The 17,276-nt window shown below is 39.9% G+C and overlaps 1 protein-coding gene and 1 long non-coding RNA gene across 2 annotated transcripts; one reads left to right on the forward strand and one right to left on the reverse strand.

Annotated features, from left to right (window-relative positions):
- Positions 1–916: 916 nt before the first annotated feature.
- Positions 917–3,793, forward strand: LOC146388134 (uncharacterized). Its single transcript, XR_014800026.1, has 3 exons — positions 917–1,157; positions 2,988–3,220; positions 3,415–3,793. It is a non-coding gene; the product is annotated as an uncharacterized LOC146388134 (long non-coding RNA).
- Positions 3,794–3,934: 141 nt separating this feature from the next.
- prr14 (proline rich 14) lies at positions 3,935–16,702 on the reverse strand. Its single transcript, XM_084925245.1, has 11 exons — positions 16,575–16,702; positions 15,453–15,481; positions 15,165–15,354; positions 13,618–13,780; positions 13,469–13,534; positions 12,755–12,795; positions 9,560–12,412; positions 9,339–9,480; positions 9,064–9,173; positions 7,408–7,476; positions 3,935–6,091 (listed from the first exon to the last, which is right to left on the reverse strand). The coding sequence occupies exons 3-11, from the start codon at positions 15,305–15,307 to the stop codon at positions 5,797–5,799; spliced, it is 3,882 nt and encodes a 1,293-aa protein (XP_084781371.1). The 5' UTR covers positions 15,308–15,354; positions 15,453–15,481; positions 16,575–16,702; the 3' UTR covers positions 3,935–5,796.
- Positions 16,703–17,276: the final 574 nt, after the last annotated feature.

Consider the following 17,276-nt stretch of genomic DNA (forward strand, 5'->3'; position numbering starts at 1 on the left):
TGGGCGAAGGAGGACTTTCTCCTCGTCAACAATTTATCTGGGGTTCATGCCTGTGGTTGTGTGAGGTGTAATCAGAAATTGGAACAGGAAAAGCCAGTCCATGCAATCCAAGATTCCCGGGAGTCCGTCAGTAGGGACTGGACCCATTATGTGACCCATATATTGGCCAGCAAAACCTAGGTGGAGTCTGGACCATGAATGGCTAGACCACTCCCATGGATGGATTGGAGGTGGTGCCTGTATTTGGTTTCTCTGAAACTTTTACCTTTTACCTTTTCCTCCAAAGAGCTCTGCATTCCCGGGCACCACACTAATGATCTGGCAACGATTTTATTAAAGAAATGCCTGGATGAGCCTCGTGCAGCACTGCAATCATCTGTGTTCATCCTGGGGTGGAACAATGACTCTGGAACCCCACATGATGCATCCATCTTGAACACCGAGCTCCTGCTGATGCTTGGCACAAGGTTTGCGCCCCTCCTGCTCAGCTGTTCCATTTCCTGTTTACTATGGTGTGATGAGAAAACCTAAACAAAAACATTTTATGATTTAATATAAACGTACCAGTCACCAGAAATCTGTTTGTGCAGATTTATTAAACCTGGTAACACAAACTAGACCGACTTCGAGGAACTACCTCAAAATGTCACGACCTCTGGCCAAATCAGAACCATTCATGCACCTCGAATATCCAGCATGTTGAAACACAAGTGGCAGGTTCCAGTCAGGGGTAAGGTAATATAGTACAGACTATATTATGAATGACACACTTATTTTCCTACTTATTATAAAGCAATTTAGATCGAGCTGATTCAGATAACACAACCTTTCCTCTGGTGCCACCTTCAGATTCAACCAGTTACAGTCTTTATCAGGCGCAGCTTCATTCCTCGTGCACAGTCCTGTCATTCAGAAACGTACATGGTAGAAACACAGGTTTATGTCGTCGTCCTACAACCAGGTGAACGGTGTTTGAATGACCATTTGTGGAAATTTTTAAACTTCAACTGACACGTTTTAAAAGAAGACACATCAGGTTACAGAAGGAGGAGAGCACCTACTTGCTTATCATCTCATCAAGACTTTGATATCACCCTAAAAAGAAACCAGACAACCTTTGCTTCACTGAAGGAGTGACATCAGACCGAAGAAATCAGGTTTGTACTTTATTTAAAACCTTCTCAATCAACTCATATTTACTGTAGTATTTCACTACATTTGAAGATACAGGCCATAATTTAGTTGCTGTTTATTACAAATCATTCACAGCACTGTGTAATATTACAGTCCAACACTCAGCTGATTCATTTTCTTGATTGCACCAGCCAATCAAGTTTTTCAAGTTTTTGGTTTTAGAGAGAAGGGAGTGTTTTTCTTTTGTTTTGTTTTTAGGTAACAGGGAACATCGATACCTATCATCCTCTTCATGTTACACCTTTCACGGGATACTTTTTATTTCCTGTGAAAATACCCACTTCCCCAAAAAATTCTCACACGCACTTAAGAAAATACACTACAAATTTTGCATATTTTGCAGAACATGTTTAGACTAGGGTGAAGAGAGGAGCGGTGCTGATTTGATGGTGGGAAAGGATGCTGGACTAACCTGGTGTACACGAACATATAGCAAGAGGGTGCTGGGAGGTGCTGGGAGGTGCTGGGAGCACCTGGTTCCACAAAGTCCTCAATTCAAACCTCCAGCAGAAATTTCAAAGGAGGCTGGAGGCATTAAGTCTAAATAGATACTGTTCTGCTCCTTCTTTGCTGATGGAGCTGTGGCCATAAGGTGGTTGTGGCCTTTTGGGGGGGAAACCCCAAATCAGATGGAGGTGAAGAGAGCTGTCAAGCTGAAGAAGGGTCGAATCTGATTGGTTTGTGGGACTCAGGAGGCAGATAATGAGTGCCAGCATGCCAAGCCAGTGCAGCTCTATCAATAGCTTAAGGAGAAACTTGGGCGTGGGGGGAGTTTGGTCAGAGCATGGACAGGAGAACCTCAACTGAGCATATGGTGAGAAAGTAGAAGGAGTACTTTTAATGTCCTATATCCCAATTTTGCTTAGAGGAAAGAGAGTCTGGGAACAAGAGGGATGGCTCATTCACTACTGTGGCTGAGTTCACCAAAGTAGTTAGAGATGTGCACGGGCTACATGAAATCTACCCCCATGAATTGACTTGTGTTATTATTACAGCTTATTATTCAGCTTTGGACACACCAGTGGGTAGTGCCCAAAATGAGCCTTCTTCCTTTTTGAATTTTATCTGAGCTCTCCTGTAGTGATGAAGTGAGAAGCTCAATCATTCAGGAGGGACTGTCTACTAGCTGAAATGTTTGGGATATGTCCCAGTGGGTGGAGGCAGCTCCAGGATACACTGGAGAGATTATATTTCTCATCTGGCTTGGGAATGCCTCGGTATTCCCAGGGAAGAGGTGGTCATGGAGAGGGATGTTTAGACATGCAGAAGGCATTTCATATAAAATTCTTAAGTGGGATTTTGTAGTCTTGTAGGAAATTAATTATTAAAGCTGCCCCAAGCCAACTCATCGTAACACAAGCCACATGGTCAGGCTGTTCATGAAACAACAGTTCACCCCGAGCGCTCCAGTTTCACAAAGGAAAGACTGATTTGAAAAATTAAGGACAATATAGCTAAAAGAATTAATACATAAAACCCTTTGATGATTATTTGGACTGTTCTGTATGACTATTAATGCAGTGTGATGTATAAGTCAAAAAGCCAGAGCAATAACAAAATAAACATTTACCTAAGCAGGGTGAAACCAGCAGATAGAATGAAACCAGTTCCTTAAAACTCCTTTTTATCCTTTAAACAAACATTCTTATCAAGCAGCCACTGAAACCATTAACTTATCCTTCCAGTGCTGTTGTGCACACAGAATCTTTACATGGCTTAAAGTTGTATCGCACAGCTTACCACGTCTTGTCTTTGAGTTTAAACTTTCTCTAACTTGACGGCATATTTTGCAGTGATGTCAGAGTCATGTCAGTTAGATGCACCGATAGAGGAAGCGCTCCCGCTGAACTCTGTACCAGGAACAGGTGTTCAACAACCTGAGGACACTGGCAATCAAGTAATCTGTGTCGGTGAGGACTCTGCTGCGTCCTGCTGCAGTGACAAGTACCACAGGAAGCTGGCCATCTCTAGTATCATCTGCGGGTTCTCCTGCTTCGGAGTCCCAGCCTTGATTTATTCTGTAAAGGTAAGTTATTTTCTCTGCAGGCAGGCAACCTGCAGCAAACCAGCATTTGAAAACTTTGTTATGAGGATAAGCATGTTTATATTTAACAAACACCTTATCTGCTACATCTCTTTACAACTATATACTAGTCATTCATCATGTTTGTTTGGCATGATCTTTAAATCAAAAGTATTGTCACATCTTTACTTCACCAGGCTGAGAATGCTGACAAAGCTGAGAAAGCCAAGCGGACAAGAGAAAGGAGAGCTGCAAAGTATTTAAGACAGGCCAAAAAATGGAGCATCATCTCCATCGTGACATGGGTTTCCATCCTGGTGTCAGCGTCTTTGACACTGGTATTACTGGTGCTGGTCCTATCAAACCTGGGCTTTGATTGACAAACCTCAGTGGAGCACATCCAGGGGAGTGTCTTTAAAGATTCTGATCAACTATATCACTGAAGCTATGGAGTAACTAAAAGTTACAATAACCTTAAAAATACTGAATTTGTTTAGCTTGTGCTGAATGCGTTCTAATCAGCCTTTACAAGAACAAACACAGCTGAAAATCGTATTAAATGTATTAAAACTGTTTGTTATATGCTGTAATATTTATTTGACATTATATGGACATGTGGACAATTCCAACTGCAAATGTAAAAATCCAGCATTGCCTATAGTTACAGAACATGACACAATATTACACATATACATTATAAATCAAAGATTACACCTGTTACGCTCCAGTAATTATCCAAACTTTAATACTCTCCATTACACTTTAACTTTCTTACTGTAGATAACTACAGATATTAAGAAAGTTAATGAATCAATCAACAAGTCACTCAATTATAGCAAAGAATAACTTCAGGATTGAGTCTCTACCGGAGATAAAATGTGTGGCAGTGATCGTGGCAGTGTTTCATCAGGACATTATGAGGTCCTGCTCTTGGTGTACCACATTGGCATTATTGCATTGTTACTGTATTCGCTTTATTAATGTCAAATGTATATATGCTGCACTTTTATACAAACATTAAACAATTTTATAATAAAATGACTTTTGTGCTCTGAGTTGCTGGAAACATTTTAACACGCACAGATAAAAAAACCAAAAAAAACCCCACCAATGATTACAAATGTGCAGACAAAACACCTATTTAAACACATTTTTACAGTTAAGGCAACCCCATTAACATTTGGCAAATATATAATAAACACATATAGGCTGTTTAATAACAAGTTAATACTTGCAATGCAAATATAAACACCACGGAAAAACAGCAGTGGACACTTCCAGTAATCATTAGAAATGCTTACCGGAGAGTCATATTGTCTTTATGGCACATTTAATACAAAAGAAACCTCCACAGTTATGAAATCACAAACACAAACATTTCACTGAGGCTCTGCCCTGAGCTGAGTACAATGATGTATGCAGTCCAAACTACATGTAGACGACTGATTGTACAAAATGTGGTTGTGAAACCGAGTCCAGTGACTATGAATCTCCACCTGGCACCTTGAAGAGTATATTGTATTCGGCATTTAGTTCATTTAAAAAAAAATAAAAAATAGCTGCCTATATAACCACTTACAATGATGTGGTAAGGTCACAACATCTAAGGTGATTGACTGCTTTCTTCCAAAAACAGACAGCTGATTAGGATTCTGTGTATTAGGGCCATTCTCGGTGAATAGGCTAGCGAGGAAGTCGTAATCCACAAGAACACCAAAGATTAAATTCATAAATTTACAAGAAATTTTAAGGCTGGATCAATTTCATCATATCACAGACCCCACAGACTGACACGAATAATTAAGAACTATATAAATGCTGGCGATTTAAGTCGAGAACCATATTATCACCTATCACCCAGACAGACAGAAACAAAACAAAATACAAATTGATCGCATTTATGCGTTGGGTTTTGCTGCACCTCCTCACTGACATTTGCACCTAAGACTCGCTCTTTACATCTCTGGTGTAAAAACGTAACCCATTCTTCCTTTGAGGTTATGATTTCAGGCTTTCAATTTTCTTAAAACTGTGACACTTCAATCTCCTTTCCCTCTAAACATAAAAATTTAAATCTCAGGTTTGTTTGTTTTTTAAAGTTACACCTCAAATGGCCCAAAAGCACTTGGAGAAATCAGACACAACGTGCATTATCACTTATCAAACACACAGTTACTGTAAGTGAATGGCACTGAGTCACCCTGACAGGGAGTTTGGCTTTTCATATTGTTGATTTTTTTTCTGATGCTAACAGTTTTCATCCATCATGGACGGATCGTAACTAAAAGGAAGAAGGGACAGCGACGGCAATGATTGAAAAACGACTTACTGTACACATTCTTAACCACGTTTATGAGGCAATACTTTTAACGGCGCTATCATGTACTGTTCTTCAACTTTCAGGCTACAAACGCTACAGAATAAACATTCTTCATTTAGAACTTGCCACCACAACATTTATACAGACCGTGTTGACAAAAAGAGTTGCTGGCACACTCAATCTTCATGTTGAAATATTTATATAGACAGTATTATCTGGTTTTTAATGGCTGCCAAAACAGTCACCTGAGAGGCATCGGTCAGCTGTCTTTCTGATCATGAATCAACCACAAATTGAGCTGATCCAGCTTCGCACAGAGCAGCGAGTCCACATCCTGCACGCTGAGGGACGGTTCGTCTTTAAGGAAGCCCCCTCGTCGGGTCCTGGAAGTGGAAATACCTGCTTTACTCACTCCGACAAGTGGCTTCTTTGGTTTTCTGACCTCGCCGACCTCCAGGAACTCTAAAAATCGTTTCACACGCCTCTGACCAAACCAGGACTCAGAGCCATTCCTGCGATTGAGAGGCACCTCCTCAAATATGGTTTCCAATCGGCTGAAATGCAAGTGAAAAATTCCAGTCAGGTCACTGAGGTAAAGCAGCAGAAAATTGATTACACACACAAACACACTCACCACACCTTTTCATTTCTAATAGAATGATTCAGCTGATTTAGATTATATGATTTTTCCTGTGGTGCCACCCTCTGGTTAGACTAAGCTTCTTTACTAAACTATACTGTGTCCCAAGCAGGATTTGATTAATGCAGCAAGTTTATACAAGATTGATAGTGATATTTCAAATATCAGGCAATACACAAAGAATATGAAAGTCTGAGGAGAAGTACAAATTTGACTAGGGCTGTGCAATATGACCAACATCTCATATCCCGATATAAGACATTTATCATCCCAATAACGACAGAAATCACAAAAATGTAACATTTTCTGTAAATTCTGTGAATCTCGTGCAGCTCGACTTGCGTGAAGTTTTTCTAGCTCGGCGTCGTGTACCTGGAGTCGAGTGTTTTAACCGATGCATGAAACGATACATTTTTAGACATAAGTTGTAACGGCCGCCGTTTTCTTTGTGAGTATTTATTACACTGCGTGCTGCGAGGAAAAGCCTGTTCTAACGTTTGAGTCTAAGGTTTATTTTTTAGCACCTGACGGCTCTTTTTTGCTTCTCATCCGTAAACACTCTGCATACTCTTTCATGCGATTCAGTTCATTTTGAAAAGTCTCAACAGGATCTTGAGCTTTATTGTGAAAGGTTAATGTGGAAAATAAACAAGCGGACACGCGATGGTTTTACCGTCGCTGTTGCTAACGACAACGCATAAAAACGGGCGCTTGTCCGTCCGTAGTGTGGTTATATTAAATATAAAAGAAAGAGAGAACTTTAATTAATATAGCCACTACAGTGACCATCAAAACGATGAAAAAATATTGCCGTAAACAGTTTATTTTGCGACTCAACGAAACAAACGATAGCGTAAAATGAAACGATAGATGTTTTAATATCGCCATCCGATATATATCGTTATATCTAACAGCCCTAAATTTGACTGTTTTTAAACTCTCTGTTTGACTTCAGCCATTTATTTGTTATAACTTCCTTCTTCTCCACGGCAAGCAAGCACCAACAACAGGACAAGCAAGCGTAGCCCAGAGCTGCAGATCCTGCATCCTGGTGACAGTAAACAGCTGCTACAAATAGACAGCAGTCTGCAAAGCTGCCTGTAGGCTGTGAATAGGACCACAGCAGAATCTTATCTTTGCCTTAAGGAAAAGAGTGGCGATAAGACGTGAAGCAGACATATTCAGAAACGGAATAATTAAGGGAACAATGGTTGCTTCTCTCAAACTTACCTTTCAGGGGGTTTGCTGAAATTCTTGTTGGTGTAAATTTCTTCCAAACTGAACTCCTTCTTTTTCAGCCTGTAATGTAACAGAACAAAAAGACAAACCACTGCTGGAGCATCTCTATTGATCAAAGAGACATCAATAGAAAACTCACATGTACTGAAATGCACTGACATAAATTTCCTTTCAGTGGTAGATCAGTCAGAATCTGTCCTACTTTTTTGCCCCAACTGAACTGGAGCTAGGAGAAATCAATGTTTTTTTGATTTTGAAGCAAACCATAGATCCTGAATTTACCAATATATATCAATTTTCTTCTGCGATTAATAAATCCCTCTGGGATTAAAAAAGTCTCTCTGATTCTGATATATTAAAAAGATAGGATACAATTAATAAAATGAAAATTGCGATGCATTTACCCCAGTCTCATTTCACTCATTATTACATACTGCTCGTTTATAGCAAGCTCCCCCTTTCGCTGCAAGTTTTACTTCAAGTACACTTTCTCACACATATACTTAAGTCAAGATACAAACTTAAATCAAGATACACGCTACATGCTAATTGAAATCAAAGCTTGCAAAAAAAAAAAAAATCATCATCTGAGCTTTTTGTGCCTACAGTTAGCTTCCATCCTTCAAGTGTAAAAATGCACAACGTAACAAAAGAAAAATGCTGGCAAAATATTACATTTGTTAGTGTCTTAATCAACATGTTTAATAAATAGCACCATGTAACTAAAAAATATATATACACATTGTGTATGTATATATACACACACACACACACACACACACACACACACACACACACTGTGTATATGGGTTAGGGTTGAAGATATACACATATACATACACACATACATACATATATACTAGGGGTGCAACAATACTCGTATCGATATTGAACCGTTCGATACAGTGCTTTCGGTTTGGTACGCATATGTATCGACAATACAAAATTTTTTATTTATTTTATCAACTTTTCTTCTGACGATGCTGTCTGTGTTGAGCGCTCAGTGGATCTGCGTTCGACTACTCCGCCTAGGCTGCACTGTGGAGTGCAGATCCACTGAGCGCAGCGCAAGCTAGCAAGACAGAAGCTAAGCTCGTTGCAACATGGCAACTACCTCAACGCTACCCGAAATTGAACCTCCCCCACCCTCATTCAGATCTGGCGTTTGGAACCATCTTGGTTTTCATGTGACCCTGATGGTAAGCGCGTCATGGACAAAAGTAAAACAGTATGTCGGATGTGCCACGCAATGCTCAATTTGTGGGAACTAGTGCGTTAGCGCAGTTAGCTTGTTAACGTGTTGACGCCGTCCAGCCCCATGCACGGGGCGATCCGCGGTAACTTGTTAACAGCGATGAGTGATTTCTCGATCAGATAGATTTTTTTTATTATTATTATTTTGTTGTTTCAGCAACATTAAATTTAAAAACTGTACTTTTGAGTTAAAATATATATTTATAATTTTAATAAATGACAAATTAAAAAGGCATGAACATTTTTTTGTATCGAAAAAAATATCGAACCGTGACACCAAAGTATAGAACCGAACAGTGAATTTTGTGTATTGTTGCGTGTAACATAACTGATGCCTAGTGATGCTTGAAACAGTGAAATAAAACCTGATACCTATTTATATAGAGCACATACCTGATGGGTTTGGGCAGCCCCATGGGTGTGAGGTTATTTTGAGGCTTGGGTAAAGTTTTCCGAATTCTGATAGAAGACACCTTTCTTCGTTCCTCATGCTTTTGCACCATCTGTTGAGATAAACAAAGAGATTAACGATTATTTAAAAATACAATAAAGCACAAATAACAGCAGTGATTTCAGAAAAGTATGGCTGAAAGTGGCAACTAACAAACTGTAAATTGTACTGTACACATCTGTAAATACCCCGTCACCTTATTTTAAATAACGTGTACCTTAAGTTCAGAATCAGAGTGAGCCTTTTCCTCTCTTAGCCCGCCATCTTCAAACTCCTGACTGGAAGAACTTGTCTCCTCGCCATCATCCTCCTCCTCACTCTGTTGTCTCCTCTCAGTCTCACACTCCAATGGATTCCCACTTCAGAGAAATTGAGAGTTAATATTAGCTTGGCATTAATACCTCCGAGCATACTACAGACTTTAACGAAGAATGTTACCTGCTGCTAGAATCCATGGCAGCACCAGAGGAATCTGTTCTTGAATGGTGCCATGTGGAGGAGCTTAATGGGGATGTAAGAGATGAAGCGGAGGAGGGAGCGGAAACATGGCTACAAGTGCTGAGACTGCCAGCAACTCCTTTGCTGTCAAACCTCTTAGAAAGGAAAGCCAGGGGGCTCGAAAGGAAGCAGGAAGCAAGAGCAGAGATGGAGGTGCTGGGGGAAAGTGCAATACTAGGAGACAGGTGATGAGTGACGGGGTCGTACAGGGTAGATCTTCTAGATGGGTACACCTCTTTACGAAGACACAGGGGGGCGATCTCCCTCTCCACCTCCACGCTACAGACTGTGTGTCGTCGAGCCCGCCGCAGGGATTTCTGCGCCTGAGAGACAGAAGGACTGTGGGAGGACTGGTGTGATGTGAGAGTCCTGCTGGGATGTGGTGAGGTCCAAGTTGTGTCATGGGGATGGAGGCAGAGGATCTCTGGGCAAGAGTAGCTGCGTAACAAGCGGTGTGAGAAGCCGTTTTCTGATGAGCGTGCACCTGACGTTGCTAGATTTACATCATCCATTGTGACAGAGTTTGTCACCTCTTCACTTTTGTGTGTCCTACTGTGCAGAACTCGGCATTTTCTCCTTTGGTTATCTGCTTGCCTGGGCTTTATGTTAGTTCTTCTTGTGCTAGACCTTAGCCTAGAGAGACTGACACCCCCATCATTAAAAACTTCAGAGTCCGTGTGAAATATTTCTTCTGCCACAGAAGCTGAACTCTTTAGTTTCTTCTGAGCGTGCCTATTATTAATATCATTATTTAAAGGAGAGTCCACATGTAGTTGTGAAGGTGAAGGAAGGGGGTGGAAATTACTTTCAAAGGGAGTCATTTCAAAATATACAGTCTCCGTTGAGTTTTTACTTTTACTTTCTTTAGACTGACTCTCTTGAAGGTTGATGACACATTGCTGTGTCTCTAGAGTCCTACTTGATACACATGATTGAGTAGCACCTCTAAGACCCTTTTTGGGTCTCTTGGACAGCTGGCTCAGCCCTCTTATCAAGTCCTTTCCTTTTTCAGCATGTTGAGAGGTATTAAAATCCTTAGGCACGAATTCCATTAGGCCCACTGACAGTACCGATGAGGTAGACACCAAAGGGCTGTCTGATTCTGTCACTGAACTTATCTGATTTGGCGATTTCCGTTTCTGTGGCTTCTTGTTAATATTCCTGCACTTACTTGTATTCTGGAGCTGCTTTATACAAGGACGGACAAGCGCTTTGGACGACAGCTCATCTTGGTTTGTAGAAGTGATTGCTACAGTAGTTTCAAGATCCATACTGGCATCAATATTTACATCAGAATTACTAATAACTGTTCTGTTCTGCCTTTTGCATGAAGTAGCAGAGCTTGCTTTGATTCTGCAGCTCATGTGGTTGTCTTCTGCCACACCAGTGCTTTTATCCAGTGAACAAACCAACATAGCATCAGGGGAACTTTCAGTTTGCGAGTGCAACACAGCTTCATTGATTGTACCAAGCATTTCTTGACCAGATTTTCCTTTCCTAGTCGTTCTTGTTGACACAAAAACAGACTGTCTCTGTCTTCCAAGCTTCGGTGCTTCTTCATTTATTAACTCGATTTCTTCTCTCCCTGAAGCTGTGTTTGATAACTCTTGCTTTTGTGTAACTTTTGTATGTGTATCTGGTGTCAGTCTTTTTCTCTTTACAGAGTCTTGGGAATGACAGTTCAGTTTCAACCCTCTCTTTTCTCTCACAAAACCAGAAACTGAACACTTATCCTGATTTAGCCGCCACTCCTGTTGTTGCAGATCTAAAGTGGACCTCAGAGTCCTTTTATTAACACTGTCATCGAGACTCTTTTGGAGGCTTTCTTGAACCAAGCGGCAGCTTTCTTCAGTCTCCTTCTTTTCATCACCATCGGGCTGAAAACAGTCCATGCCAGGCTGAGGGTAAGAAACTGAGAAAGATGAAGACAGCATTTTTTCAGTGTCACCTGAGTCCAGCCTCTGGTAAGAAAGCTGCTTCTTACTGACCTCTGGGTCAGACTCTTCCTTGAAGTCAACCCTCTTCAAGCCAGATCTATTTCCTGCACATTTTCTGGAAAGTGGTTTTAGACGATCAGAAGTCTTGAATTTCTGGTCCACCAAAGCAATGCACATCTTTGACCTGGATTCACAAGAGGCACTTACACTGGCAGAGGACCGTAAAACGACAGAGGAGCCAACAGACTCTGAAACACCAAGTTGTGAGGGGCAGTGTGGCAAAGGCACTGAGGCAGGTGAGGTCTTTTCCTTCTGGTGTACTGCAAATTCATCAACGATTTCTGAACCTGTTGTTGAATCCTCATCAAAATCTAATTTTTTAGAATATTTAGGAGAAACAGTTTGTGTGTTTTGTGCATCTCCTACATTAGTGAGCTCGTTTTGATCAGCTTTGCAGTGCTGATTGTCATTTTCACTTTGTCCTTCAGGATGAAGCGTACTGCTTGGCTCTGAGCGCTCAACATCAGCTGTTCCATCAGCCTTTAGCTCATCGAGTCTGTCAGAATGGTCCACTGACGGTGGAGGACTGCTGGCTCGGAAAAGTTTAACAGGACTCATGACTATCTCTGTGAAACTGGCCATCTTTGACTTGAACGACTGAAACAACGGGCCGATCACCCATCCCTTTGGGGAATATGCATTTTCAACAGTGTGTCCAGCAGCCACATCCCCACATGTATCCATGTCAGATTTGGCAGCATCAAGACACTCTGGGACATTTTCATCCAACAGTTTAACAACATTTTCTCCTGGAGACGGATTTAAATTCTGCTCTGGGAGTTTTTGGTCCTTTTGTCTATGACAAACAAAAAAAAAAAGTCAATTTTGATTTCCAGAGAAAGTCAGGAATTGTATAATATCCAAATATAATAACATAATAAATCACAGAAATAGAGATTTCTACAGTAGAGATAAATGCATTTCATTATCCATGTCATCAGTGATTTTCCGAGAGGGGGAATCGGAAAACGCCTTGATCCATACTGAAAGATTTTGATTACAATCGCTAAACTACTGAACTACAAATATTTTATTATTCACTTAATGAAGATGTAAAAGATAGAAAAGAAGGCCTAAATCAAGACTACTAAATGGCTATGCACTATACATACTGTGAAAAATCATCAGTCACACTTACCTATTTTGCCATTCTGCTGTAAAGCCAAAATCAAATCCATCCTGCAAAATAAGAACATAAATATTTAAGAAATAATTTATAAACATTAAGGTGTGCTTGGCTGAGCATTTATACTGACAAGCTAACATTTAAATGCTGCTCCTTATAGAGGGAAAACTTTTTCCCGCTAATTTTCCATAACTATAAGAAATAATAGGGTCTCATGTCCCTCCTTCCTCCCCAGTTTTCCCTTCATATTTCATTAAAAAAATAAAATAAAATCACACTGCGTAGATTAAAATTAAGAGAAGCTCATTTTTAAAAATTTGGTGAGACAAAATCGGTTGTAAACAGCTGATACCAAGTTTGGTAGCTCAGTAACCTATTTAGTTATAAGTGTTGGCTCTGGATTTAATTGTAATACAAATACTCTTCTGCAACGAAAACATTGTTACATTAAAAATCTGCGGTCTGCACAGTATTAGGTCACATTATAACACTCGATTGCTTGTCTATGTCGGATGCAGCAGACCGTGAAGGAGGATTAAATCGCTCAATTAACCCTCACACCCCGTTCACTGTACAGGTCTACTGTACAGCGTCTGCATGCAGAGATTAGACACTGAAAAAAATATAACCGAGGACATGCAGACAGGCTGTCTCAGTTTGTCTTTTAATCTATTCCTTACAGAGCTATGTGATAAGAAAACGTATCTCGGAGAATCAGACAGTTACCTTGTTTTGGCTGTCGTGTGCATCTGTTCCTTCCACTCTCGACTGCTTAGATTGTGCCACTTGCACCTATAAATGAGAGAAATGGTGTGTTAACTGTGATTTATTTCATTACCTAAGACCATCAAAAAGACTTTATGTAAGAGTCCTACCATAATCCCACTCTCTCTTTGTCTCTTTGTGGGGGACGGATTCTGTTTAGTCGGTCTCTGAGCCGCTTGACTGTCTGTGTTACTTTGTTTTTTAGGAGTCTGAGCTCGGATGCCTTGAATGCGACCACTCCTTCTGTGGCCAGATATTCCATCATGTGGACGGCTGTGAAAGGATAAAACAAGAAAAAAAAAGAAAAGAAACCCATTTATCCAAGTTATGATGAAAGACATGCAGTGTAACGGGAATAGAAAAGATGCGAAATCCAGCCTGCATAAATATGATAGCTACAAGGCCATCTGACAATTAAAGTTCAACATCCTAAACAAATTTTACACCAAACCAGGTTAACAGATTCTGCCATTTAAATACGTATAAAAACACAGATAATCCCACCTAAGCTCGTCTACCTGCAAGCTTCCACAGATCCACCTGCTGTCTGGAGAGGCTATTTAAAGCTAAACACTAGTGGTTGTCTGCACTTTAGGGTGCGACAAAGCAAGTTCAACATTATAGCCAGGCTCTCTTTGCATTAGCTGCCTTGACAAAACCTAAAACTTAAGGCTGAAACAACAGGCATCACAACTGTGTTGTGTTGGGTTAACGGTCTGTTAACCCAAGGTTCGCGCTTCACGGTCTGTGCAAGCTCGCATAAAAGAAGGCTTTTGATGTATTTTGATCAACCTTTTTTCACACAAATATAAAAATGATGATATAAAGTACATATAAAATGACAAAAGGCAGTGGTATTGCTGTAAAAAATGAGACAAAAAAAAAAAAATCAATAATCTTGTGAATGAATGGTTTATTATATTTACTTTTCCGCTCAACAGTGCTGCAACAGTGCATTAGAATTCTGCTCAATGTGTTTAGATCTGATTCAGACCCATATCCTGATGAAGGTGATATGGATATCACTTTAAACTATCACCTCATCCGAGTGAAATTTTTTTATTCAGTCAAGAGTATGGGCAGGTTTTGCATGGCTTTATTAGATGGTATTAGCAGGTAAGGTTCAACAGGTTACTTGTGTAAGATGCAATCCTTCATCAGTTAATCTATATCGCACTTTGAATCTGTGAAATTTTAAACTACAACTCTGATCATAACCTGCTCTGGCTAGAAAAAAAGAAAAAAAAAAAAAGAACCAACTTCGTGACATTGAAGACTCTGACTGGAAGCTTAACCCATTGCTCTTGATTCATACTACACCCCTCAGGTTAGGCAGATTGCGCCATTTATCCCAGGTGGCAGCTGAAGACACTTGGATTAAAAAACATCAGGATACTCAAATCTGCAAAATGCATCGCTGTATAGAAGCCCCTTAAATGCCACATATAAGATGAACATTAACACTATTAGTAACTAAAATTGTGAACATTTAAAGATATTAAAGGAATCTGTCATAATTTCAATCTGCGTAATCCCACTATGTGTCTACAGATCATAAAGTCATTCTTTCATAAAGAAAAAAAAAAAGTGCCCTAATGCAAGAAGGGGAAATTATACAACGAGCAAAATAAAGCAAGAGGTGCCAGGACAACTATACCTGGGAGTGATGGAGGAAAGGGAGAGGAAAGGTGGTGCAGGTTCACTGTGGGGAGGTGCACTACAGAAAGGGTTTGGGGGGATAGCATCTTCATCCATTGGACAAACTATCTGAGTGAGTGAGTCAGAGGGATAAGTCAACATCCCCTTGCTCTCTCGCTCTCTTTTTCCCTCTCCTTGTCTGGCCTTCTCTGTAAATAACAACAATGGAAAATAAAACAAACATGCGGGGCACCAAAACAGCACATCAGCATCTGAAAGTAAGTCTTGAAATGGATTTTTCACTTACTTTGCTAAACTCTGAGATGGGACTTTATTCTGCAATTGAAAAAATAAAAAATAATAACATAAGTTTTTAGAATATATACACAAAATGTCTGGCAATAACATAGCATCACAGCAGAAGTCTAGATTTAATATCATATAAAGCCAGGAAAACACACAGTTAAACAGAAATTTTGGATATTTGATATTATAGCCTACTAAATGATTAAATAAAAGCAACAAAACGTAGATAGGCGCAAGTACAAATAATATAGTTAACGTTAATACAATACAGCAATCACTGAAAACAATAATTGATTATTGTGCATTAGAAAAATTCCTATCAACGTGGTGAAAAAAAGATTAATTTCTCGTAGTAATTTTATGCTTAGTTATGACGCAGAAATAATTAGATTTTAAGTGCGGCATTGGCGAGACGTGCAAATAAACGTTTGCTCACAGTACATAATTTTAAAATTGATAAACGCCAATTATAATAGTTAAAATTGCAACGATGCAATTAATATTATAATAAAAAGTACAATTGGAGGCAAACCCTCGGTTCTCAACCTTTGAATTTCAGCTCCCAATCTATGCCAGTCATTGTGGTTGGCATTCCGTATCCTTTCACTTGCGCCTCGAGTCCGTTAGAGAAAAGTTGTCTAAGCTTAGATCTAACATAAGTTGATAGAAACAAGAAAGCAGTAAAAGGGAAATGCACCGTAGTTTTATTGCTATTCCATCACGAAGGAATCCAGTCAGCGCTTTTAATCGAATGGAAACGGCTGTTCCATCAAAATTGGGTGAGGTCTACTTGCTGGAAATCACAGCTTCACATTCAAACTTTTATTTATGAGCCAACGAACGAAAACCACAGCAAATCTTGACTCAACCACTGAAATGGTTGTCGTAAAATATACTGCGTTTTATCTGAAGTAGAGCCTTAAGACTACTCTGCCAACAATGCATGCCTTGGCTGACGCCGATATTCACAGTGTACAGCAGTCAGTTACGGCACCAGGCAATAGTCGTAGCCAAAGAACTGTCATCTCCAAAGGTTCGACCATTTTTTATCGGGGAGCTAAACTTCTGTTCGTAGTTTAGCCGCAAATTGTTATAGCAGCTAAACAGGATTAAAGAAACTTACCTGAAATGATAAGCTGGACAGCAGCGTAGCGAACTGACCTCACCGTAAACAAGACATGCAGCAGCGACGGCGCCCTGCAGTGACTCGAAGATGTTATCCGTTTGTACCAAACAGCTTAGGCAGACGGATTGTCCAATCACAGCTCGACTTCTTTTCCGCCCGGAAAGTCCTGTTGAAATTTCACCAATCAGAAGAAGATCACAAGGGTCGTCGTTTGAGGGCAACCAATAGGAACGCAAAGACAAATGGCTGCAAAAATTATATTTTTAACGTCCTCGGGTGACCCAGTATCTTAAAAACCTACAATTGCGGCCAAATTGAATAAAATGAATATGGCATCGAATCAGAATGATGTTCTTCAGGCTCAAAACATATATTTAACAAATACGTTTTTTAACCAGTTTAATTAATTTCTTTCTTTTACCTATGCTTTATTTGATAGTTATGAATGGTTGCTGTTTTTTTCACTACTTATTGATGCAACAATAAGTACCTTTGCTCGCATAATTTCATAAAAATACCAAATATTAGCATACCCCCCCTCAAATATTCAATTTAGTATAACGTGTGACAACGTGAGAATTTTTTTACATCCAACAGCAAACCGCTTCTTTTTCTTAGGTTTACTAAATAGTCAGCTATTCGAACAGTTACTGCACCATCTTTCACCATCTTTTGTTACATGCACGCAAATTGATCAGA

The sequence above is a fragment of the Perissodus microlepis genome, chromosome 4 (assembly GCF_051167445.1).
Source record: "Perissodus microlepis isolate ML-2025 ecotype Zambia chromosome 4, ASM5116744v1, whole genome shotgun sequence".
In the NCBI taxonomy this organism is placed as follows: Eukaryota; Metazoa; Chordata; class Actinopteri; order Cichliformes; family Cichlidae; genus Perissodus; species Perissodus microlepis.

What these genes read in the sequence shown, in the direction of transcription:
- prr14 (XM_084925245.1), bottom strand. Translation starts at nt 15,307, where the DNA reads ATGTTGACTTATCCCTCTGACTCACTCACTCAGATAGTTTGTCCAATG. An exon ending in CTTTCCTCCATCACTCCCAG is followed by an intron (nt 13,781 to 15,164) that starts GTATAGTTGTCC and finishes ATCCTTTCACAG; the next exon opens with CCGTCCACATGATGGAATAT. An exon ending in CACACGACAGCCAAAACAAG is followed by an intron (nt 12,796 to 13,468) that starts GTAACTGTCTGA and finishes CTTATTTTGCAG; the next exon opens with GATGGATTTGATTTTGGCTT.